This window comes from Nilaparvata lugens, chromosome 2 (assembly GCF_014356525.2).
Source record: "Nilaparvata lugens isolate BPH chromosome 2, ASM1435652v1, whole genome shotgun sequence".
Taxonomy (NCBI): domain Eukaryota; kingdom Metazoa; phylum Arthropoda; class Insecta; order Hemiptera; family Delphacidae; genus Nilaparvata; species Nilaparvata lugens.
In genome coordinates this window covers 6,563,355-6,585,670 of record NC_052505.1, presented here as the reverse complement: position 1 = coordinate 6,585,670, position 22,316 = coordinate 6,563,355, and the positions used below count along the sequence as shown (strand labels likewise).

Sequence of the window (22,316 nt, the reverse complement as noted above, 5' to 3'; positions counted from 1 at the left end):
GGTGGTGGTGGATATTAATTAGTGAGAGGGAGCTAGCACCTGGCTGCACTAATGTTGCCCTTTCTCGGGCGAAAAAGCTGACATTCTCATTGATCCAGGATTCAACCTCGACCGTCTGACGCGCATCAAGGGAATGAAACTGTTGCAGCTGAGAGTAGAAGAAAAAAAAGGCTTCTCACATTGAACCCTTGAAGTGAGAAAATGTAAATAGAATGAATGGTTAGATTTCGATGTAACTTCTTGTTAATGCCGTGTATGTTGTTGATGATTCTCTTGTTTTTATGCATATTATAAATAATTACAATATGATAATTTGAAGCCCGGCTAAATAGCATTCTATTGGAGAAGCAAAACATTCATTGGTATTAATGATTTCGTAGGCTATAGATAATGTACTAGATGACTAGAGGAATAAATTTATGGAGTGATTTTCAATTATAAATTATTTATTAATTTTTGAGAAAACATAACAACAGGTCAATGTAACTTACTGAGCGCGAGGTCTACTGTTCACAGAACTACTAGTACTTATAGATTCTATTAGATTGAACGGAACTTGACAAACACATATGTTCATCATGTGTATGATAAGTTATGTTCAATCTAATAGAATCTATAATGATTAAGCTATTAACATTTTGTAAATAACTTTAGTGTAAACGCAGCTTATCGAACTAAAACTTGAATTTCAAGTTAGCAGAGACAAATGATGCAAGGTATTAGTATAACGGTATCTTTTATTATAGTGCAAAATGCCATTAATAATAAATAATTTGATATACTAATGTTAAGTTTCATCAATGCTATTATCAAACAAAAGATGAAATAAATATATTTAATAAATTATGTGCTTGTAACGTGAAGCGCTCTAGAAGCTCGTCAAACGTAACATTATTCTCTGCCAATTGACTTGGAAGTGGGATACCCTATTGATCTTCAATACATAATTCTAAGATATGAGTTTTTTCAATGTATGACTCACACTTTTATATTATTAGCCTGTTCATCCACCTTATACATTATACAGAATGTAGGAGATTTGATATTTGAAAACTTTTCTTTGTTATATTTTCTTGCATTATTAAAATGAAACCAATTATAGAAACAGTTGGAACAATGTGAATGCTTTTCAAACAGCAATAGGGCAAGTTTGTTTTTCTCAGGTGTCGACTTGAACTGCAGTCTCTTTATGCATTACTTTGTAGTCAAAATAATATGTTGTTAATCCGGAAACAATGGATGGTAACTTAGAAGTACAAAACAAATTACTTCATTGATACTTGCACCCATGTTAAAACAATTGTTCTTCAACACATGTTCTTCCAATTGTTCAATAGATAGAATGAATCGCCATTTGCTTCTGGTACAGCATTATGAATTAAATTGATAATAGATAACAATGTACATACTTTTTAACATTAGAAACATGAATAAGATGTTTTTTATGACATAACATGTGAATTGATGAATAAGAGAATTGTGAACTATTTGCTAAGTAAGTATTGGTATTTTACTATTTATTTCAAAATTGCATGTCTATTAGATAAGTAGGGGTTTCAAAGTTTATAATTCGGGAAAAATCACGGCAATCAACCTGGAGGTCTCAGAGCTGAAAATTTGAGCGAGATTCAATTAACTGCACACACTTTGAACTTTATATATCGGAAATATCGATGAAATATATCTACGCATAGATGATATATACAGTATATATAATAACTAGCCGTTAGGCTCGCTTCGGTCGCCATATCCGTCTAGCCAGGGGGCTCCGCCCCCTGGGCCCCGACTGGATCGTCCAAAAATGAGATCAGCGGGCTCGCTTCGCTCGCCTGCGTTTTTCATTTAAGCATGCTTCATTCCATCAGAAAGTCAAAGTACTGAGAAAACGCCAAAAACGCTAATTTTGGGTGTATCTTTGGCGTTATTTCAAATTCCTTCTAACACAACATTATTACACCCCAGCTGAGCTTCTGTAGTGAATTTGAACATTTTCTGTTCATTTGTTCTCGATAAAGCTAAGAAAGCGCAAAAAACGCTGGAAAAACGCAGATTTTGGGCGTATCTTTGGATTTTTTTTCAAATCCGTTCTTAGTGCGCCTCTAAAGGGTCAACTGAACATACCTACCAAATTTGAACGTTTTTGGTCCGGTAGATTTTTAGTTCTGCGAGTGAGTGAGTCAGTGAGTGAGTGGGAGAGTGAGTGCCATTTCGCTTTTATATATATATATATATATATATATATATATATATTGATTATTTTTATAAACTGAGAGAGTAAAGAGACTGAAGTCTGTTATGCCTTTCCAAAACTATAACTTGGAAATAATTTAATAGATCAACAATAATAATCAGTTATTTATCCAGAATCAACAGTTATATTTGCTAGAAACGAAAAATTATTTATTCTGAATAGACTGTGAACGAGTTGAGATTACATAGATGAAAAAATTCTACTCTGATTATGTTTCTAAATTGAACTATGAGAATATATTGAGAATTATAGAATTTGGAAGGAAGAACTATCGGGATACAACTCTGATCATGGAAAATTACACAGTAATCAGTTTCAAGTAATCTTGAAACAGTAAGATCACAGAAAAAATGAAAATAATCATTTTTTCAATTATCTGTAACTTTTGAACGGTATTGAAATCAGAAAAACGATTAATGGGAGCGGAAAGAGGAGAAAATTCTCTACAACATTGACAACTATTTTGATTTTTATATGAAGTATTTATATAAAATTCAAATTCATTAAGCTGAACACGAAGAATTTGAGAGCAGTGAGTTTAGTGAGGAACGAACAGCATAAATTGTAGACTATAATTATTATTGAGAACTATTCAAGGGGTTTCGTTGTTTGGATTTGATGTTTTTCCTTTCAATATTCAAGGAAAATAATTCAGAAAATTCCAAAAAATTGCTGTTTACTCGGATTGATTATTATTCTATTACAAAGTATTGATGTTTAGAAGCCCTAGTTTAGTCTACTTTTTCAAAATTAAATTTTCATTCAGAAGTTAAATTGGAATTTTAATCAATATTTGAAATGTTAAAAGTTGCTGAATGTGATTTCATAACCTAATAATACTTTGGAAAAAATTAACTTTTTAACAACATTTTGAAGAGAAATGGTAAAGTCTCAGCCTGGGGTTTTCCTCCATGGTCATAATTGTATTTTGATTATAGTGTTTTTCACAATGAATGAAAGGAAATGGAATGCTGGAAAAATTGTTGGAAATATTGTTCGATCTCAATATTTCAAGAGTTTATTTCATTTTCAATAATTGAACACACGCCGGTATTGAATACTCGTAATCGATTGATACATTTAGATTAATAAGTGGTTGGGTGTTATTATGAATGAAATTTAAAGTGCTCTAACGAGATATTGATTAAACACGTGATTCACAGATTGACATTTTACAGATAGTCCCATGGTATAGGGAATTTATGTCGCAACTTTTACTGTTATCTCAAGTCGATTATTATCAATTTCTACTGTTTTGTTGGGGTGAGGGTGTATAAACGGCACAATTTGAGAGACTATCAGCGTCACACAGCTGCATGGGAAAGAAATATGTGAACTATCGGCTTGGGATAACAGTAGAAGTTGCGACATAAACGCCCTATACCATGGGTTATCTACTTATACTATCGTTTCTCTATCATAGTATATCATCAAAATAAAATAATCTATTTACCTTGTAGTTGTTTGGTATGACAGGCGATATTTGACGACATACCAGAGTTAAATCATACTCTTTAATATAGTAAGTGGTCCAGGATCTAGGATAGAGAGCTGTATATTCTGCCTGGTCCGCCGGGAAATTCCACTTCCACTTACTAAGACTGCCGTCTTTTGGAGGTCTGGATTTAAAAAAAAAACACTCAATCACGAAAGAATCTCAAACTGGAAATGAATATCTGACACTATGATATTGATATAAAATGTCTCAGTTTGTTTCATGGTAGAAATGATACACATTAATAAAAAAATCCTAGCCTGAATTTCAAAGTTATAATACCCCACTTTTAATTATCAACGTATTATTGAGAATTAAAAAAGTGGAATTCAGACAATTTAAAACGAAAAATTCTCAATATATTACATTTTTAGAATTTTAACGTTGAAATTGAACGTGATTGTAATGAAGTGACAACTTATTACTTTCCTTGCCCTACTATACTTACCGTAGGTAAGGAAAGTATTGCTTTCACAAAACCTTAAAGGTACCCTTATTTCATGATTTCTGTACATTTTTAGGCCTCCTAATTTTTAAGTGAACCAAATTGGAAATAAGATGAAATGGTAAATATATTTCTTTCAAATTCAAATAATATTCTCCGGTTACATCCATTGAAAATTAATATATGACGATAAAAGAATATACACATAGGAAAATATTGCGTTCAAAATTTCAATACTAGTATTTCTGTGAACAGTAGACCTCACGCAGTATTCTCATCCAAAAGTACCTGATTGAAACTATAGACCTTATGGAAATACAGCAATAGACTTGCTTCTCCACACATCTGTGTAATCACTTGTCAGCTGATTTATGATGAATAATTCTATAGTCTGATTTTAACTCTAATATTGGCGTATGAATGAGGCTCCTTTTTCCTTTTATATTATCCTTTAAATGCAAAATTTCCAAATACCTTGTATATACGTCGACGCGCAATTAAAAAAGGAACATACCTGTCAAATTTCATGAAAATCTATTACCGCGTTTCGCCGTAAATGCGCAACATATAAACATTTAAACATTCAAACATTTAAACATTAAGAGAAATTCCAAACCGTCGACTTGAATCTTAGACCTCACTTCGCTCGGTCAATTATTATTCTTATAAGGTGAAGTTCACATTACACAAGGACCGTTGACATAATGAATAAACTGAATAAAGAATCCTTTAGAATTTGCATGACCTCTCATGAGGAATGTAAATTCCAAAACCAAATTTAGTTATATAGTAATATTGTATCTATTTACCTGGTGTCTATAGTATCTATTCATTCTATTATTGTATGTATTTATTCAAATATTATATCTATTTATTTTAATATTGTATCTATTAGACAGAAGTAGGAGGCAGAAACAGATTCAATTACAAAGTTAACATTAATTGAATTTTATCAATAAGTAGTGTTGAAAAAGAAAATAATTTATTTTGACAATCGAATGAACAGTACAGTATTGTACTATAGTAGTTGCCCAGTTGTTCGGTGCGGGGGCGGGCTGAGGTAGAAGGAGGCCAACTGCGCATTCCTAATTATAAAATTACGGAATGCTGGCTGGTTGACACAAATAGCTGAAAACAAATCAGCTGGATGATCTAATGTCATAGCTATGCATTATAGAGTCTTAGTCTTGAAAGGAGTAAATCGACCCAGGAATCTTCTTTCCAGTAGACGACTACAGTTAATGTATTGCTTACCGATTAGGTGAAAGAACATTCTGATAAAGAAGCGATCCACTTTCATCGAGTATTGTCAGGATGAACTGGTCGGCGTCTACAATGTTGTAGTCATAGATTCCTGGACGCATCTGGAAATTGCAGAATTCACCTTTCCAGCCACGCCCAATCGAACCACCCCCAATGCCTCCAATAGGCACACCTGCATTACAAAAAAATAAACAATGATTATTTGGTAAGTCTTGACACATCCAATAATGCTTAAATTTAATAAAAAATCAGTACCGGTATTTTATTGCTGCATTACATGAAAATAATTATAAAACTCAAAGAGGTTTACCGATTAACGCCAAAACAAACCTCATTTAGGCTACATCAAGAGTATGACAAAAATGTATTACAAATAAGGAATCAACATTAAAAATGGAAATTGAAACAAAACTCAATTGAGGAAACAGAAAAAGTTGCTCACAAGAAGATTAGAAAATTATTAAAAAAAAAACAGAAATAAGAATTAATATTTAAAATTAAAACAATACTGAATTGAGAATTTTTATTCTACATATAATTGAATTACTAACTGAAACCATCATCGTAGTTCAATCTCGATATAGATGATTTTTTACTTTTTCTCATTGTTTGATAAAATGATGAAAAATAAAATTCAAAAGTTGATAGTTTATAATTTAATGGGCAGAGAATATTATTGAGAGATAATTAGTCTAGATGAGATTACATAATATGTATAAAACTGTGACATACAGACAAGCGAAAAGGTGGATAGTCTGGTGACTCTAGCAAACTGAAGGCCGACTAAAGTTATCAAGTCCACTACAGCAAATAAAGTCTAAATATATTAATTGTAAAGTAATATTAAGACAAACTTGTCATTTTGAGTAAAAAGGTGCCAAAAGTTCACCACGAGACTACATTAGTACCGAATTTTAACAATTGAGTAGCTACCATACAATTTCTCTAGATCGTTTACGAGTTTCTGGAAAAAATTCAACTCTTCCTCAGAAGATTCCTAGTCCTGTCATCTTCCACATTCAGAGTTTGTATAACTTATACTTATGCTAGTTGGCTTGTAATTAAGTTACCTTATTATTCAAATATTCTATATCTTGATTAAAGAACGCTATTATTGAACATTGCGTAATGCAGTCTGTAATTTGGAAGAGCAGTGATGAAAATGATAAAATCGAGGCCACTGCGATAAAAGCATGAGTCACGTACGAGTAATCATACGCTTAAAGTTTAAAACTATAGTTTATACCTGGGCATCTGAGTACTATTACGATAATCAAACAAATACCGGCTATTTCTTGACATAAAATTGTCTCAAAACTGCTAGCTTGACAATGTTTTATACAGAAATCGTAATTGCTATCAACTTACCACAAATTGGATTGGCGTTGAGAGGTTTCACAAAATCCATGATAGTAAGCTTTCCTCTAAGCCACCTCCAACAGTAGTAGACCAGGTACCTAGAAAATAATTATTGTTTAAAAAACTTCCCAAATGTTAATAAATTCACTGGGCTCAGCATGATTTTATTTTTGAAATGTAAAATCATCTAATATTCAAATTAAATGTAATGAATTAAAAAATTACAGCTTTTGCTGAAAAAATGCATACTTGAAAACTTGTGTCTAGGGTAGAGCGTTTTAAATTCTCCAGTAACTATGAAACGTACTTAATTTTGAAAGGAATCAAGTTTTTAACATTTCATTTCGTCATCTACATCTATTACTTAGATATAAAACTATGAACTATTTATATAAAGACATACTAAGTAATTGATTATTTTGATTAAGTGAAACAAAATTTATCAATAAATATGGAAGGATGGTCAGGTTTCCCAATAATTAAAGACTAGGCCATGTCGTAAGTTACGCGAAAAACACTCCCAACAACAAAGTACCATATTGGGGTGTAGTTTGAAAAGTATACAAGAATACAAATGAGATTACAAATACACAGTTTTATTTTCTTTGAAAAAATTGGATTTAATAGAATAAGGGATCAAATATCAGGTTTTGTCAATACTGCTAGGCACCCTTGATACCGATGATAATTGATAGTGATACATTTAACTAATAAAATGCACAAGTTGAGGATAGGCTGAGCATTCATGAGCCCTTGTCCTTTGTAATCATTTCCTCATGCAACCATGTAAGTCTGTAAGTTTGTTATCATTTCCTTTGTAGCCATTGCAAGTTCTCTTGCAGGCTCTCATTGACTTTTTTAGAGTTACTTAAACTTCACATGTTGAGAAGCACGCAGCAGTGACTCAATACAATATTTGTAATTCCAATCTAGAATCACCTTTTCAAGCAGTATCAGGGGGTTCATGTAGTCAAGAAGCTTCATGCATCCAGTGGAGACTCTTAATGAAAAACATGAGTGGGACACTACCTATTTTCAATTGTATTGGCTAATCTATCTATAAAAATAAAAATCAAGCCTCAAATTTTTACATTCAATAAATTTTTATGTGTGCAACGAACTTGATGATGTTTTTAGTTGTATTTGTTATGTTCAGGACCAGGTTTATGGCCTATCAAATTTATAATCCGACTTCAGGACTCTTTCCTACGGTCCTTCAAAGTAATCCTTATGGGAGAAGATTTTGTGAGCTGACCACACACAGAAATAAAAATCAGCTGTTATAATCATTGCGTCATACAACAGCCATCGGTAGATAGTAGACAAGAGTGTGTGCTGCTCCATAACCGCCAATGTATTTTATTCTAAACGCCACAACTAAAAACAACAAAATGACTATTCTGTGTGTAACCATCCAGCAGTGCGGCCTCAGGTTAAAGACTTACATGCTCTAAAGACATAGCTTTGTTTTGAATAATTGTGCTGTCTTCGAGGTTCAGAATTAATTGATTTTTAGTAAATTATTTATTTTGCAGTTGGAATATTATCTATATAAACAAAATGCCGCATCGCGCCACATCAGGTGCATCCAGCTAAAGTTTGTCATAAGATGCATCGAACTATTTGGCGATACAAAGTTTGCCGTGCCAGCTAGTAGTGAATAAGAAGCGTTATATACAATTGCATTTTTTGTGGTTACTAGGAAGTCAATCAGGTTCCAGTATTGTGTAGATTGATATACTTGAATTTCTTATAGCCTACCGTACCAGAAAAGTTGAAAGCATTTTTAAATAGAATAATACAGTTTAAAGGGTAGCCTATTCACTTACCATTTACGAATCATCGAAGCTTTCAAAACAATAAATTAACAGGGAATTACATAGCCTTAACATGTTAATATAAAAATAAATTCAATATTAACAACTAAAAATTAACATTCAACACAATTCTAAGTGAGTTTTGACCAAACACAGTATAAGTTACTACAGTCAACGATTTGCACTGAAAATTTATGGGTAGGTATAATTTTTAAAGTCAAAACTGAATAAGATAAATTGAAATGGATTATTGAATCTTTTCAAGTCAATTACCTTTGCCTCAAAATGACAGAGAGGAGAGTGTCCGAGCGCCTCCACTGCATGCGTCTATACACTCTTTATGTAACTTCAATCTAGAAACCAGCAGAGGCCTCCTCTTGTTTCTGGAAAAGCAATAAACTTGAACTAGTGTCCACATATCGGCAAGTTAAAGACTTTTTTCAATCAAGAGATTTTCTCCACTACTTCAATAACTCGTGATACTTGAAAAGTATTTAATAAAATGAAGATATTTGAATCTGTAGAGGATTTACAAGATTTTCTTTAATTAAACCAGAGAAGGCCTCTGCTGGTTTCTAGATTGAAGTTCCACATAGAGTGTATAGATGCATGCAGTGGAGGCGCTCGGACACTCTCCTCTCTGTTATTTTAAGGCAAAGGTAATTGACTTGAAAAGATTCAATAATCCATTTCAATTCATACGGTACGGTATATTCAGTTTTTATTATTACTTTCAAGATTATACCTACCGTATCGTAGCTTATAGCCTATTTTTATAAAGAATTACAAACTTACCTGAGAATTAATGGTATAAGCGGCAAAATTTGTCGAATCCTCACTGGGGATTTTTGTTTTCCTTTTTTTGGAAAGACATGATTCATTTTAACAGTCCATCCAAAATCTGGTTTCCTAGAGTGTAATGTCGACAATTTTTCCATTGTATGTTATTACAAAATAACTAATTAAAAACTAAAACTTTTTGAATAATGTACCCATTAATAATCAAAATTGATAAAATAATACAGACTTTTATCACGTCTTGTCGTGTCAATCAACTACTTTCGGCTTAAGAAAAACAAATTCATTATACTTTCACGTTAAATCCCGGGATCGTTTGGTTCGGTTTCTGACTGTCAAACTCAGATAAATTAGGTTATGTACTTGTGGTGATGATGCATTGTGGGAGGCCACACAGCTGATCATGAAACGGTGTTTGTTCGCACTAGTTTTTTCAAAATTATAGTTGCTCGATTTGAGTGTAGCCAATCCACTAGTTGATTGATATCTGAACAATTGACAACCTAAACTTTACACAATGACAGTGAAGAATGATAGGGGAATATGGCATTGCCGATTCTGTGTCTTGCCACTGCCTTCCATGGAAGATAGCTGATACTGGTATACTGACAATGATTAAATTATTAATTTTCATTACCGTATTGAGATTAAATATTTTGTTAATTACATATATTTCTCCATTGTTAAATAAAATCTGGTGTGGCGCACTCACACAACTTTCCTTGCCGTTATGAAAATTGATCACCTGACGTTAGTGTTCCCGCGCATATCAAGTCTACTGTTCAAAGATTTGATCCAGCTGGTGACAGGACAATAAGGCTGGAAACACACGAGGTCTGCTATCTCTTCATAGTGAATGATTTAATAGTATCAACAGTTTGCAATTGAAATAATCACATTTTCTCGAATATCGAGCTTACTTTCAATTTTAGGTGAAAATGTTACTGAACATTAATTGTAAGATTTTCATGCTCAATCTTTTCCACTTGAATTTTTTTGTTTAAATTGTATCTGAAGCCTGATACTTGGGAATATAAAATCACACACACACACACACACATACAGACCAATACACAAAAACCACTTTTTTGGACTCAGGGGACCTTGAAACGTATAGAAATTTACAAATTGGGGTACCTTAATTTTTTTCGGAAAGCAATACTTTCCTTACCTATGGTAATAGGGCAAGGAAAGTAAAAACGTTCTGTTAGCGTTGCGGAGGTAGAGAAATTGCAATTTGCTTTTTCAATGATAGACAAGAATTGCAACACCAAAATTTATCTAATACTCACTATAGTGAGTTCCATGTTATAATGGCAGTGTTTGATTTGCAATGGTATTGCTATCCTTGTCTATCATTCAAAAAAGCGGATAGCACTATCTCTTTCTCCCTTTGCTCTGTTGACAGATCGTCTTTTAACAATATGAAATTAATAACTTATTAACAAAATATGTCATCTTAAATTTATGAAATTATTGAAAAATATAATCTCTTGCTTAGTAAAATATACCGGTAATTGATTATTTCAAACAAGAATGAACCGTTAATATTACATCAATAAGCCTGTATCAGCTGCCATTTATAGAAGGCTTTGACAAAACAGAGGATCGGCAACGTTTTTCTCCTATCTTTCTCCACAGTCATTATAACGTGGACCTCACTATAGTATAACTTACATAGAAAGATTCACTTATATAGAAAGCACATAGAGCTGCCAAATCTATATACCACCGTTTTCTATCATGTATAGCTACAATTAATGTTATTTACGTATATCTGATGTGATTAATTTTTATTCTTGTTAATAATGATAAATTATATATAAAAATATGTAATAATCGTCAAGAAAATATAATTCATCAGGATTTAATAATAGCGAATACAAAGTGGGGATGTCGCACAATTTTAGATAGGTATTAAAAAATAAAATTCGCAGAAAATATTTTCGAGTCATATTATTCAAACAAATCGTAAGAACACAAATGGAAATTTTGATTCTATTATAAAGAAAAACTGTTACTTTTTCAATATTACTCCATTAATACTAAGGTGGCGACAACAATTTTGAAGTCTTACACTGAAATTATTCTCATTAACTTAGTACCTATGTTTAAAATTTAAAAAATCTATAAACTGTTGGAAATTTACTCGGGAAGACCAGATATTTTTCTACGGCTTTCCCCGTGTTCCAGATGGATCGTCTGTCCCGGCTACCTATCAAGTCAAGACATGTCAGAGCCCTAAAATATATTGATCACATGCTACCTGAGAACTCTGACACCAAACTTGACTTATTTATTTATTAAAAATTATCCGAATTCATGAAAACTCAACAATGAGGTTTCAATTGTGTTGTGCCCGGACTACACATGATGAAAAACGAGTGAATTCAAGCTGCGTGTACAGAACACTGCGTAAAAATCGCACGTTTGACACAGAGAAGAGGAGAATCTCCTATTTAGTGCGTTTGATCATACACCAGCGGGTATATTAATGCGGATAGAAAAACAGCTGCCTATGTGCGTGAAAAACCGCTTGTGTGAACAGAAACCAGCGAAAATTTAAGCGGAGAGAAAATAAACCGCTCGTGTAGCCGTAGAGCGTATAGACTTAATACTCAAGGCCCTTTACTTCATGCTTGCAATGGTAATCAGTGTTGCTAGTCCAACATTTCCCAATTACCCCCGCCAGAGCAAAAAATTACCCGCATTTCGTCAAAATTACCCTCAACAAACTAAAAATTCCCTAATCAACAAAAAATTCCCTATTCAACCAAGAATTCCCTACTTACTTTCCACTCCACATGTCGAAAAACATGAGAAAATATGAAAAATAATTTTCTTGTGGAAGATTATAAAGATAATAGTTATTTGTGCAACTAGTGCGCAAAGTGACAGTTTGCTGCATCGAAAGAAACGTTTACGCCCGAGCCGTAGGCGAGGGCGGAATGGTTTCTTGAGTGCAGCAAACGAACTTTGCGCACGTATTTCACATTAAATTTTCCTACAGTTACCATTGAATATGAAAAGTGGGTAATTATGGGTAAAATTGCCTGAATAATGTAGTAGTGTTTGAATGGCGGGGGGCAGCAGCTGTGTGGTGTGTGCTGTGGTGGCACTGTGCTGTCGTTGTCCTTGGTTATAATATCTACTTAATAATTTGCGCGTTGTGCTTCGTTGCACCTCTGCTCACTATAGCAGCCCACTCACTGTTACCAACTTAATTTTGATTTTGCTGCACTGGTGCTCCATATAACCTACTAACTATTTTGCGTTGTCATGCTGCAAATCTGGAGTACGCAAAGTACTCACTTTGCGCACTAGTGCGGAAAAGTGATTCTTTGCAGCCTGCAATCAGTGCACAAATGGTCACTTTTCAGGGTATCTGTAGGAAAAAATAAAAAAACAGATTAATATTTTCATTTCCAATTACCCGGTTTTTACCCTCCATCTGCCATTAACCACAGAATTACCCGCTTTTCGGGTAATTACCCGCTTTTTGGCAACACTGATGGTAATTGAACCAACAGAGAATAGGGAACAGAGCTGGTAATAATGATAATCATTCGTGTGTTGGAAAGATCCCCACCACCAAACGGGCTGAGTAAAGGGAGGGGCTCCTAGATAACTGTAATCTATGAAACCTGTTGTTTGCTCCGGCGTAGCGACATCGAAAATAACTCAGTTGAGCAAGATTGTTTACTGGGAAGATAGCTGAGAGAACAAACACTGCTTTAAATCGGTAAGATACGTTTTTATGAGTTTCAGAAATCTTTAGGTCTAAATAATATAGCAGTTCTTTGTGTAGAAATTGAATAACTTGAATTAAAAATGTGAAATATACTGTACCGGTACCGGTACATACTGTACAATGTATCATAAATTTCTCAATTTCAGAATAAGTTGATAGTTGACAGTTTCCTACTTGTCATACCGGTACCTAATTCAATGTCAGTTTGTTTCATCATGTCATCAAAAAATAGATAACATTATAATTTTATGTAATTTGGTACTGTACAGTTTGGTATATTGAAACTTGCAGTAGGATTCTTTAGTTTTTTTATCACCTTGTTATTTTTAGGTAGAAAAGTGTATTTGATTTATGGGAAAATCTTTTTGAATAATCTTGAATCATTCAGTTTTTTTTTTAATTTTAAGCCTGAAGAGAAGAGGATTATAGTCTTTACACAATATACCATTAAAAACCTCTCGTGTATGCTTCATAAATAAAGTAGGTAGCTGGTATACGGGAACACTACCGTATCAAAGTTTTGAAAAAATAACTTACATATTTCAATAAAATATTATACTGTAGTTAGATGATAAGATTGGTGCCTCAGAAATTTTGTCATGTCATTCATAGACAATTTTCTTTACAGTCTTTATTAGTTCTATTAAATTATTACTATAATGATACGGTAATTGAAAATTAAATTTGATTAAAAATTTCTACTACTGTGAGATAATTGTTATAATTTCATTATTATATTTCTAAAAAAAACTTTACAGGATACACACTTCTAGACAAATTATAAATTTTTGTGTGATTTCAGCCTAATAGCTGAAATAAGAGGAATTTGTAACCGGTTTGGAAGTTTTTTCCTATTATAATAATTATGGACATGCAACTGAATAACGGGGTTTCATAGACGTCAAAAAAGATTCGAACCGTCAAAAATTGTTAATAGTACTCTACTAAAATTAAGTCTACAACTTGTACCATGGTGAAATTAAATTTGATTTACCGTACCGTACTGGATTATATTAATTTGTCTTTACATAATGTTTCTTTTAGAATATGTTTTTTCAAAGGAAAAATAATAATACAATAATTTTACTCTATAGAGAAAATATAGTAATGAAAACTGCCATATAGGTAAATAATTTGTTTGAATAAAAATACCAAGAAATTGTCAAAAACCACAGATTTATTGATACTTAGAAAGACCGGTCTCGGTTGTTACATCATTGTCAATCTCTGATAAACTCTTGTTCATCAGAGTTTATCAGAGATTGACAATGGTGTAATAACCGAAACCGGTATTTTATTTCAATAAATCTGTGGATTTGACAATTTCTTAGTATTTTTATTCAATATGAATAATTACCACAATATCAGCTTTTTAACTACCGTACAAAAAATGTAGTCATGTAAAATAAAGAGGCTAAAGGAAAGTGTTCAATTTTTTAAACCTACAATTTCTTGACATCGAATTCATCTTTTTATCACATTTCAAAATAAATTTATTGTACTTTTTTATCACTCCTTTCAGCTGCTGAAATGCCTACATATAAGTTGACCTACTTCAACTTTGCTGGTTTGGGAGAACCTATCAGATGGATGTTGTCCTATCTAGATGTCCCATTTGAAGATAATCGGATTGAAAGGGAGCAATGGCCAACAATCAAATCAAGTAAATTGATAAATTATTTCATTCCAGATAATTATGCTCTACTAGTTTAGAACTTGGGTTTTTTATAAACATTATTATGGATAGCAACCAATAATGATGATTCTAATATATAAGTTTGTTGTCCTACACTCTGTAGCTGGCGACCATGCTATTAAATACAGTATACACAATTACCACAGATGATATTAATATTCTTACTGGCTAATTTAAAGTTAAACTTAAAAAAAAAACAGTAGGATTCTTTAGATGCTTATTACCAAGAAATACATTATTGACCACAAAAAATAAACGTTTTCCAAACGGTACATAAATATAAGGCTTATTTTAATTTCTGACGTTTTCTCTCACTCTATTAGGACACCTTATATCAATTGACCTACTTTGATTTTTTCAATAATAAATGTTTATGTTTCTCTGAAATATGGTAATTGTAAAAAAATCGCAAAAAAGGCCTATCTTATATCTCAAGTATTCTTATATAACTATAAAGTGACACTCACATTCTTTGTTGTGGCCACAACAATAGTTATAATATTCCAGTGGAAACAAGATGGATAACCAACAACGAATTTATACAAGTAGTTTGTTCTCCTCTTGAATGGGACAAATCTTCCTCTAAAATTTGTTTAACATGTACAAGGAGTCCCAGTGGCGTAACGTTTCCAAACCGGCCCCCCCGCAAAAAAAAAATCCGGGCTCCTCTTCTAAAATCGTATCACCTTTCTCCAGCCCCCTTCTCCCTTAATACCAAGCATTAAACTCTAATGTGAACGTACATCTTTCTCGAGTGAATTACATAGCTTAGTTGAACTTGTTCTCGATTGAATTCCACAATTCAAGTCAAGAATTATGTTTTAAGCTATAAATATAGAATCCAACCTTTAGAGCTAGAACTAGAGTTAGTAAGTAGTTTCTAGTCTTAAGATTCATGAATTATTAAAATAATAAAGATAATAATTTATAAAAAAAACCTTTGATTTGATGTCTCCTACAAGCCTCCAAATTCTGCAATCAATCCTTTCTATAACCAGACTGATAACATTGTTCTATTGCATATTTCTTCTTACACAATGAATGAAACCTGTCATTTTCCACAATGAAACTTCTGCTTTTTTATCAAAAGTTACTTCCATGATTATTTAATTTTTCTTTTTAAAGTATGCAATATATAATTATCATTTCGGGTCCTAACCCGGGCTCCCTTGACCGGGTAATTTCATTTTTTCAGAAAACCAATATTAGCCTACATATTATCCGGGCTCCATAGGGACACGGGCCGCCCCGCGCCGCGGGGGCAGCGGGGGTGTACGTTACGCCACTGAGGAGTCCAAATGTGATTTTGATGTCATTATATGCATAACTCCATTTATATAATTTGGTATATTGTACACTATAATAATAAATTTTTCTATTAGGTACATGATAATTAGCAGTAGCTTAACCTTTTCATTTCCTCATTTATTTTGGTACTAGTAATTCTAAGTAATAAAACTTTCAAGTAGGTAGCTCTGTTTAAATAAATGATTAATTATTATATTTAATATTTTTCTCCTACAGCAACTCCTTACGGCCAAGTTCCTGTGCTTGAAGTTGATGGGAAACAAGTTTGTCAATCGACTGCCATTGCAAGGTACTTGGGCAAGAAAGCTGGCCTGGCCGGAAGTAATGAGTGGGAGGATCTGATGATAGACACCATGATTGATACTTTCAATGACTTCCGATCATGTAAGGCTGTTACATTTGAAAATGAAATGAAAAAGATTTTATTAGTCCAAAGAATAGAACATAATAGAAAAATAAATTTCTCATAATCGAAACATAGCACTTTAAAGCCGCATTTACAACAAAGTTATTAACAAAATGTTAATAACTTAATCCTTATATAGATTCTATTAGATTGAACATAACTTATCACACAAATGATGAACCTATAATATGTGTTTGTTAAGTTCCGTACAATCCAATAGAATCTATAAGGATTAAGTTATTAACATTTTGTTAATAACTTTGGTGTAAACCCAGCTTTAGTGTACTATAATTATTAAGAATAAATTGATAAATTTCTCTTATATGAATAATTTATTTATTATTATTATAATTTTTACAAGAAGCACTGAATGGGAGAGAAAAACTAAGGATACTCCTTGTACTATTTCTCTCCCAAATTTAGATAATATTATTTTAAAAGTCCAAAATGAGGTTATGATTCCACTTTTCTGAAATTTGGTCCTTTTTCACTCAAAAACAACAGAAACTAAGAATTTTGAAGGTTGAGAAACTGGATAGAAAACAAAAAAATCACACTCAAATCACTAATAATTGAAACATTTTCACGTAATTTTACAAAATTAAAACACAAAGATGTATAAAACATTTCAAGGCAAGATTATAAATATATAATCTTATTATTTCACCATAATCTTAATCTATTTATAATCTTATTATTATTAAACATATAACAAGATTATAAATTAGCAAAAGAGGTTCTACCATTGATAATAATATCATTCAAACAGTATTTCCATTGTTCAAATATTTTATCATTGCTGACTTGCAAGATCGTGAAATTGAATTATTGACTCCGTTGTCATTCGTGTTGTTCGCACACCGGTATTCAATAGGATAAGAGACATAAAGATAGATATAAGAGAATAGATATTATCTATTACCCCTGCTATCTCAAGTTTTTCACGTTTAACCTATTTAATATTTTTCTCCTACAGCAACTCCTTACGGCCAAGTTCCTGTGCTTGAAGTTGATGGGAAACAAGTTTGTCAATCGACTGCCATTGCAAGGTACTTGGGCAAGAAAGCTGGCCTGGCCGGAAGTAATGAGTGGGAGGATCTGATGATAGACACCATGATTGATACTTTCAATGACTTCCGATCATGTAAGGCTGTTACATTTGAAAATGAAATGAAAAAGATTTTATTAGTCCAAAGAATAGAACATAATAGAAAAATAAATTTCTCATAATCGAAACATAGCACTTTAAAGCCGCATTTACAACAAAGTTATTAACAAAATGTTAATAACTTAACCCTTATATAGATTCTATTAGATTGAACATAACTTATCACACAAATGATGAACCTATAATATGTGTTTGTTAAGTTCCGTACAATCCAATAGAATCTATAAGGATTAAGTTATTAACATTTTGTTAATAACTTTGGTGTAAACCCAGCTTTAGTGTACTATAATTATTAAGAATAAATTGATAAATTTCTCTTATATGAATAATTTATTTATTATTATTATAATTTTTACAAGAAGCACTGAATGGGAGAGAAAAACTAAGGATACTCCTTGTACTATTTCTCTCCCAGATTTAGATAATATTATTTTAAAAGTCCAAAATGAGGTTATGATTCCACTTTTCTGAAATTTGGTCCTTTTTCACTCAAAAACAACAGAAACTAAGCATTTTGAAGGTTGAGAAACTGGATAGAAAACAAAAATATCACACTCAAATCACTAATAATTGAAACATTTTCACGTAATTTTACAAAATTAAAACACAAAGATGTATAAAACATTTCAAGGCAAGATTATAAATATATAATCTTATTATTTCACCATAATCTTAATCTATTTATAATCTTATTATTATTAAACATATAACAAGATTATAAATTAGCAAAAGAGGTTCTACCATTGATAATAATATCATTCAAACAGTATTTCCATTGTTCAAATATTTTATCATTGCTGACTTGCAAGATCGTGAAATTGAATTATTGACTCCGTTGTCATTCGTGTTGTTCGCACACCGGTATTCAATAGGATAAGATACATAAAGATAGATATAAGAGAATAGATATTATCTATTACCCCTGCTATCTCAAGTTTTTCACGTTTAACCTTCTGTTTCCGGATGGTTCATAACACACCTGAAACCTCAAATCCTCTCATCGCTAACTTATCATCATGGTTCCGATTGTACCGTACTATAGATTAACGATTAACTATATGTAGTTAGTAACTTTATGTCGTCACCCACACTAGCTTGAAGCTCAAATAGTATGCTTACCCCTCAGCAAAACATGAAAGCATTTATATTACTTTCATTTTTAATTTTAATTATATTCCATATATTATATTTTCTAATAAAATCGCTTTTGCGATGGTATGTTGAATTTGTATTTCTTGACAATAAAGATTTTCAGGATCGATGGATTTATTTTGGGTGAGCACTTGGCAATTAGCAATAGCAATTTTGCCATTATATAGCCAGTTACAGACTCATCAATTTTTCGACTTTTTTCGTCCTTATAAGTTCTATTAGATTAAACAGATGAAGTTTGTCAAGTTCTGTTTAATCTGGTAGAATTCATAAGGACGGAAAAAATCTATGAGTGTGAAATTGGCTTATGTTTCGTTTAAAAAGGTGTTGAATTGTTTCTTCATTGTTGAATTGTTCACTATAGCTGATTGGATGTTTATGATGAGATGAATAAATAACACAGTTATGTGAAGGTTGAGAAATTTTTAGAAAGTGATTTTGAACTGTCAATTATTGGAGTTGGCTTGCAGCAGCCCCTTTCAACATGATTGAATTTGTGCGATTAGACATTATGCCTCTATTTACTGCTGTGGTAATCACTTTCCTGATATTTAGTTAGTGTGATATTTTCAGATATCATTATAATATATTATCTAACTGGAAAGCATACTAATTAATTTGATATAATATTTTTCAGCCATCAGCAAATGGTTTAAAGAGAGTGATGAAGCTACGAAAAAAAAGCTTGAGGAGACATTGTTGAATGAAAAAGTGCCATTCTATTTCAACAAATTCAACGATCACATCAAGAATAACGGTGGATACTTGGCCAATGGCAAGGTAAACTTATTTATCTCCAATATTTGGTGATTTCCAATGCAATATTATATGTGCAGCCTTCATTGATATTCGCAATGCTTTTATATAATGTGATAATGATTATTGTAAACTATTTGATCTTTATTCGAAGTAAGCCAACCGATTAATTGATCGATTGATTCTTCATCACAAATTGAAATGATAATGTATTGCCAGGTTGTATTACTACTGATTAAAATGCATTACTAATTCCTATAGGACATTGCGATCATGATATAATAGGCTGAAATAGAATATAATATTTTATTTATTCAACACAGCAAATCATAGCAGGCTATTATTGATTATTGGTAGTAAACGGTGTTAAAGATATAAAACTACATTAGGGAAATCGAAAGGAACTAGTTTATTACAAATGCCTTTTCATACAAATTTGAAAGTTCTTAATATTGGTTCAGGATAAATCTGAACAAAATTGACATATATAATTTATATTGTGTGGGGGTGACACTCCCTCATAGGCGAAAAAAGTTACCGAATACATAAACATATAATACAGTATTGATAGAATTATGCATTTGATAAAATCCTCTATCACCAACTAATATCTTGATTTATTCATCTTTTTTAGCTGTCCTGGGGCGATATCTACTTCATTTCTATTCTTGAATTCATGACTACGATTTGGAGCGATATAATCGACAAGTATGAACACATAAAAGCGTTGAATGATAAAGTTGTGAATCTGCCCAAAATAAAAGCGTGGATTGAGAAGCGGCCTGTACCCAAGAAGTAGAAGCATATTTATAAGAAAATTTTCATAAGCTAGAATATTAGTGCTAAAGCAAAAATCTAAGCAACATTATTAATATCACACATCATTTCATCTGAATAAATTTCAATTTAAAGTATGTTAATTTTTAAGAAATTATTTCACTACTTCCCTTGCTTTGTACAATTTATTTTGGACAATTATATTTAGCCAGGGCTTGAACAATCAATTTTGAACAAGGATTATGAACGAGTAGGAAGTCAATAAATACAAGATAGGTGATTTAAAGAAATTCTGGATAGTTTATTTTATAAAATATAAAACTTTATAGATCAGATCATTTTCTAATAGATAATACATTATAGAGTATAGTTCAAATATAGTTTTACAGCGTGCAAAGTATGCTACTTTCAATAATAGATTTATAAGAAGTTATAGCACTTGAGCGTTACAACTAATAAAAGTATTTTTTATACAAGTAGATTGAAGGCATGATATATTTGCGCATTTAGACTTTCCATAAAGATAAAGAAATTCATCCATGCTTTTCCAATTTGTATAGTAATAGTATCACAATATATCGTCATAAAATTATGTTTACATTTTCTACGGTTATATAGACTCTTCAAGTATAATTCCTTAGTCACCAAAGATGCACTCAAAGTTTTATTAAAATATATAAATTTATGAATGGAATGTGCTACAGTTTCCTCATCCAAATAGGATTCAGACTAATCTATTGATCCAATCATGTTCATTATGAATTATGAAAGGATTGAAAGTTGTCATAAAACTATGTTGCTAATTTCATAGCAATCACAATGAAACTCAACTGAACTATTGCATAACAGCTATTCATCTTTGTTAGTAAATATCAATTCCATAAATATAAACATTATTTGTTCTCATAAATATTCTGTAACAATACTTTACAAAAATGTAGGTATAACTCAAGATTCAGAGACTTTCTTCCTACCACATAGACCTAGCACATAATTGGAATTCATTGTTTCATAAATAATTTGAATATGTACAAAAGTATAAATACGATAACAATATTCAACAATGGTGCTGATTCTACACAGATAACTCACAGAAGTCTACATCATTCAAGTTACTTGAATCATACCTAAGTGAAAGTACAGAATTGAAAACTCAATAATATATTGAATTTGAGCTGAATTTTTTGAATCACAAATTTCAACTTAACGTCAAGTTGCAGACAATTTGAAAATTCCTATATCTGATTGAAATTGCAATAATTGAATGATGTAGACTGATGTGATGGGACATGTAGACATGATTGTTTACTGGAAGACCTAATCTGATCATTTCACATATATATTAATATAAAACTACAAGTATTCATTGAGTAGTACCCAACGGCTAAAGAAAGGAACTCCTTAGTTTTTCTCTTGCTGATGGGAAGAGAACATTATTTTAACGATAAATTTATTTATTTTTCAAACACTCTTCTAAAACTTTTCAGTAGGATTTAAAAAAATATAAACATAAGGTCTATTAGAAATTATGACATTGAATAACAATTGATTACAAATACCTAATGATAGTTGAAAATTATTAACAAAAAATTGAACAGTCCTAGATTCAAACATGACTAAGTTTACACAGAATACCGTCTTGACTTCTGAAAATATCAATAGATTTTCCAATTTCCAAAAGATATGAAATTATTCACGAGTACTTAACTCAGCCTTTATAGTCTTTAAATCTTCAATTTGTTTATAACCGATATATTTATTTAAATATGTATATATTTGAGTTGATGATGTCAACCACAATTTTGTTTGGACTAATTGAGGAAAGTTCTAAATCTAGAAAGTTCCATTTTTCAAATAAACAGTACTGGCTTGAA

At 31.7% G+C, this 22,316-nt stretch overlaps 2 protein-coding genes across 5 annotated transcripts in view; one reads left to right on the top strand and one right to left on the bottom strand.

Annotated features, from left to right (window-relative positions):
• Positions 1-9,784, bottom strand: part of LOC111057812 (non-lysosomal glucosylceramidase) — a 49,477-nt gene extending 39,693 nt beyond the window's left edge. The window contains exons 1-4 of one of the 2 annotated variants that reach the window (XM_039420415.1): positions 9,426-9,784; positions 6,823-6,911; positions 5,446-5,626; positions 3,705-3,870 (exon numbers count right to left, since the gene is read on the bottom strand). In XM_039420415.1, the coding sequence (XP_039276349.1) occupies positions 3,705-3,870; positions 5,446-5,626; positions 6,823-6,911; positions 9,426-9,568 (579 nt within the window). In that variant the 5' untranslated portion in view covers positions 9,569-9,784. Of the gene's footprint in view, positions 1-3,704; positions 3,871-5,445; positions 5,627-6,524; positions 6,598-6,822; positions 6,912-9,425 lie in introns of those variants that run through there. The other variant, XM_039420416.1, reaches the window with a different exon arrangement.
• Positions 6,634-20,585, top strand: LOC111057829 (glutathione S-transferase). 3 transcript variants are annotated; one of them, XM_039420417.1, is made up of 5 exons: positions 6,634-6,907; positions 14,702-14,842; positions 16,400-16,567; positions 19,547-19,689; positions 20,300-20,585. In XM_039420417.1, the coding sequence occupies exons 2-5, from the start codon at positions 14,710-14,712 to the stop codon at positions 20,462-20,464; spliced, it is 609 nt and encodes a 202-aa protein (XP_039276351.1). In that variant the 5' UTR covers positions 6,634-6,907; positions 14,702-14,709; the 3' UTR covers positions 20,465-20,585. The 3 variants fall into 3 exon arrangements, with proteins under 3 accessions (XP_039276351.1, XP_022200993.2, XP_039276352.1); XM_022345301.2 differs by lacking the exon at positions 6,634-6,907 and adding an exon at positions 12,989-13,170; XM_039420418.1 differs by lacking the exon at positions 6,634-6,907 and adding an exon at positions 13,419-13,659.
• The last annotated feature ends 1,731 nt before the right edge of the window (positions 20,586-22,316 follow it).

Bases quoted from the DNA above. Each gene is read 5' to 3' on its own strand.
- LOC111057829 (XM_039420417.1), top strand. From the start codon at position 14,710: ATGCCTACATATAAGTTGACCTACTTCAACTTTGCTGGTTTGGGAGAA. The intron at 14,843-16,399 runs GTAAATTGATAA...TTTCTCCTACAG, and splicing joins ATGGCCAACAATCAAATCAA to CAACTCCTTACGGCCAAGTT. The intron at 16,568-19,546 runs GTAAGGCTGTTA...AATATTTTTCAG, and splicing joins TTTCAATGACTTCCGATCAT to CCATCAGCAAATGGTTTAAA.